The following is a 4,323-nucleotide window of genomic DNA, read 5'->3' on the forward strand; positions in this document are numbered from 1 at the left end:
TTGAGGCTTCATTAAGCTTTCAGATATATATCAAAACATTAAAAATATATATATTTTGTAAAAAAAAAAGAAATTGATACTGAATTTTAATCCAAACACATGCATATTCATACAGTTTCATAAATATGTAATAAATATAAAAGATAAATGTTAAAATATAAATATGATATAAACTCATTGGTCTCCACCCCATCACTCAAATTTAACTGTCAAGTAAAAAACTAAATTCTAAATTCTAAAATTCAGCAGAAACATCATAAATGCTATATAAATGCTATAATGTGTTTCAATGGGAGTGTGTGTGTGTGTGTGTGTGTGTTCCTGTGTGTGTGGGTATGTGAGTTTTTTGTGCATTGGGGACATTCTGCAGTCTCAGCCCTTTGTTTGGGTATGCATCTTTTCTGGATTGTGTCAGATTTTATATAGTAAAAAAATCAAATAAATAAAAAAATGCTGTTTTTTTTCGGACATTCCATTCATTCCTATGGTCGGGTCAAAATGAAAATTACTTTTTTTTATTACACCCTTATTACACCCACATAGAATCCTCGAATCGACTCAAAATTTTTTGTGTGTGCTCCATGCTCAAGTGTGACAAAATTAAATTAAAAAAATCTGCGATGGACACTTTTGATACTTTTTTTTATAGCACCCACTTAAACTGCTCGGATTTGCTCGAATTCATGTATTCGTTTTTTCATGTATTCCCGGTTCAAGTGTGACAAAAGTAACAAAGTCTCATAACATAACGATCAACGCTCGATTTTTAAAAAATCTTTAAAAATGAGTATTGGGTCAAAATGACCCGAGGGACGGATGAGGGTTAAAGTGTGCTTAATACTCCATTAAAAGTCAATAAAATATGAGTATAAATATTTTGCTGCAGATGCAAGTCTGTTTGACATCAGAGTTTGGTTTGTTTGATTGATGTGGCAGTTCTTTCACATTAAGAAGTATCAAAACAACCATTTCTAGATAAAACAGTGATGAATTAAACAGTTTGACTATCATCAAAAATAACATTAAACAGACAAAATTTTATGTAAAATTATTATAATTTTTAGTACTTATTGTTTTCAGAGTTTGGTTCATTCGGTTGAGTTGTTTCATGTTAAAAAGTATCAAAACAACAATTCCAGATATAACCAACTGAATGTGATTTGAGATGTTTCATCAAAAATAACAAAAAGTTCAAAATTTAGTTTGTTTTCATTTTTATATATTTCTATTTAGCTTTAAATAATTTTTAATTCCAGTTTCTGGTACATGGTTTCAGTACATCATTTCAAAATGTGCTTAATACTCCATTAACATAATTTTTTTTAGAGCTATTAGTGTGACTAGTTAGTGGGACTCTAGAACTTTTGGTCCATATGCAACAGAGTTTGGTTTGTTTGATGTGAGAGTTTGCTGAGTTTGCATCAAACAATACCCCCCCAAACAAAAATGTGAGTTTTGTGTTTCTCCTGAAATGGTTTCCTGACAATTAAATGTTAGTTTTCCTCACATTGCAGATGCAGGTGACACACTCGTTCTCCTTGTCTGTCCATCTCCGGCCGTTTGACACGCGGGTTTGGTTGCCCTCTAATACACACTCTGAGACACACACATATACGGATGAGCACACATGTACAGCGTTGCACTGTTTCTGATAGAGAGACTCTTTACCATCACAGACGGGGCAGCAGGAATCCGGCGGTGTGTGCAGATTGGCCGGAGGGCAGCTGAGAGGAGGACAGCCACGATGGATACATGTCCACGTCAAATCCTACACAAACACATCACTCATACATCATATCAACGCACATGGCTTTTTAAAACAGTAGTGTGTGTGTTTATATACCTTGCACTGACAGGTAAAACACGGATCATCAGTGGCCAACACTTCATTACCGATCAGTGTAGCTGTGCAATTACTGAGGGGCTCTGAAACACAAACCACAAGAATACAACTATCATCCTATAACATTCATTTTAAAATCAAATGATCTGGAGAAGCTGAACTAGGATTTAAAATTAGGACAGTCGTGTGTTGGGTTAATAATGGTGTGGGTTGCTTATTTTGGTATAAAATATATTCATTGTTTTAAGTGACTAAATGTTTATGTAATTTATGTGATTATTTAAGCGTCTTGCATTGCAGTTTTGCATTTACTTATACTTTTCAGATCAATAAAATGTTAAAAATCCAATGAATTAATCAAGTGACATAAATAAAGTATGGTTTGTTCAATATGGGTCACTGTTGTGAAGATGAGTCAAAGAAAATTAGAAATGAACATGGACAGGACAGTGAATAAATTTAACTGAAATACATCAAAACTTATTTTTATCACCTCAAATGAAAAAAATAATAGAAATAATAGAAATGAAGAAAGAAAAACTAAATATAACAATTAAACTGATCAGAGTTATTTTTGTATTATTTATATACTTATTATTACAGTATTCATTAATACTTTAAATCGGCTATTATTTTGCTATTTTCAGTATTTTTTTTATCATTTTAGTTTTGTCATATTTATTAGTTTTTCTTATGCTTTTTATATGTATTTTTATTGTTTATTCATATTTATATTTAGCTTTAATTTTATTTCAGATTTAGACTTATTTAGTAAAAGTTATTTTAGTATTTCAACAAACTTAAAAAGCTACAATTTGTTAAATGAGTATAAATTTCATCAATTATTTATATTTTATTTAATTTTAGTGTTTAGTGCAGTGTTCATACTAACGTGCACAAACAGGGCAGCAGGAGTCAGAGCCACTGTATAGGATGTTGTGTTTAGGACAGTCCACCAGACTTGGGCACTGCTTCTTGTAACAGCGCAAGTGCTGTTCCCCGTCTGGCATCACCTACAACACACACACACACACACACCCCGTAAGGCAAGAAAAACAACACATGCACACATCATGTTGTGATGAGCCGTACCTCACAGATGCAGATCTGACAGGGGTCATCAGAGGGGTGGAAACTCTCTCCAGGGCCATACACACGGCCTTCATACACACAGTCTGACAGAAGAAAAAAACACATTTCAAACTCAAGACCTTCAAAGCAAAACTATGCATGCATGAAACTGTTTATAGGGATTGTAGTTGTACCTGCACACACTGGGCAGCATTCGCCCGGCACGCTGATCTGGTTTAGACAGGTGGACAGACAGTAGACCTCTGAGCAGGTGGTCACTCCATTCACACACATGCAGGACATGCAGGGACTGCTGGATGCAAACCAGGTACTGCCTTCAAGGTGCTCAACGCCATCATAAATACAGCCTGAAAAACAGAGAGAGAGAGAGACGGATTACATTAGTAGCACTTATTTTAGTCAAAGTGTGATCTATACATAAAATTGATAAGTTTATATAATATACATACATACATACATACATACTAGGGCTGTGCAAATAATCGAATGCAATTTTCATGCGCACCTCGTCAGTATTATTTACTCCAAAAAAATTTGAAAGCACAAGGCTGTCGTGGGTTTTGTAACTAGTAATGTGGACACGGTGTTATACGGTACCATCACACACTGGACAGCACTGGCCCGGCTGGGTGATGGGGTTACTACATCCTATGGGGTTTGGACATGGCCTCCTGTTGCAGGTCACCTGACCATTCCTGCACATGCAACGACTGCAGCGATCAGCGGGATCTGGAAACTCCTGACCGTTCTGATACTCCCGGCCATCATACATGCAAGCTAAAACACAGAATACAACTCAATATAATCATAACAATCAATTAATTAAAGGGATAGTTCACCAAAACAGCTGACAGCAGTCATTGACTTCCATAGGATTTTTCCTATGAAAATCAGTGGCTAACGTCCACTGTTTGGATACTAAGATTCTTCAAAGTATCCTCTTTTATGCTCAACAGGAGAAAGAAACTCATACAGGTTTGGAGCAACTTGAGAGTGAGTTAATGATGACAAGTCAAAGATAACAATTTTAATTTTTGTGTGAACAATCTCTTTAATAAAAAAGACCCTTAATTACAGCTACTAATAATACTAACTCCTTTTCATTTTCTATGAACCACACAAATCATCATATACATATAAATGTAAGAAAAACTCACATAACATCACACTGTGCGTGTATGCGTGTACACACTACTTTAGGAGAACACTAGCATATATATGTATCTTAAAGTGGTCATCAGATGCGACATGCACTTTTACAAGTTGTTTGAACTGAAATGTGTGTTGGCAGTGTGTGTACACAACCACCCTATAATGATAAAGATCCACCCAGTGTTTTTTAAAAAAAATCTTGTTAAATCATTTCCCCTTTCTCATATCAAGCCATT

The 4,323-nt window shown here is 34.9% G+C and overlaps 1 protein-coding gene across 1 annotated transcript in view; it reads right to left on the reverse strand.

Annotated features, from left to right (window-relative positions):
- LOC107564914 (kielin/chordin-like protein) overlaps positions 1-3,712 on the reverse strand; it is a gene marked incomplete at its 5' end in the record, with an annotated part of 16,723 nt that extends 13,011 nt beyond the window's left edge. The window contains 7 exons of the mRNA XM_016250085.1: positions 1,508-1,596; positions 1,669-1,768; positions 1,844-1,926; positions 2,736-2,856; positions 2,936-3,018; positions 3,109-3,282; positions 3,533-3,712. Coding sequence (XP_016105571.1) covers positions 1,508-1,596; positions 1,669-1,768; positions 1,844-1,926; positions 2,736-2,856; positions 2,936-3,018; positions 3,109-3,282; positions 3,533-3,712 — 830 coding nt within the window. The remainder of the gene's footprint in view (positions 1-1,507; positions 1,597-1,668; positions 1,769-1,843; positions 1,927-2,735; positions 2,857-2,935; positions 3,019-3,108; positions 3,283-3,532) is intronic.
- Positions 3,713-4,323: the final 611 nt, after the last annotated feature.

Source organism: Sinocyclocheilus grahami, unplaced genomic scaffold, assembly GCF_001515645.1.
Source record: "Sinocyclocheilus grahami isolate Dianchi unplaced genomic scaffold, SAMN03320097.WGS_v1.1 scaffold970.1, whole genome shotgun sequence".
NCBI classification, from domain to species: Eukaryota; Metazoa; Chordata; class Actinopteri; order Cypriniformes; family Cyprinidae; genus Sinocyclocheilus; species Sinocyclocheilus grahami.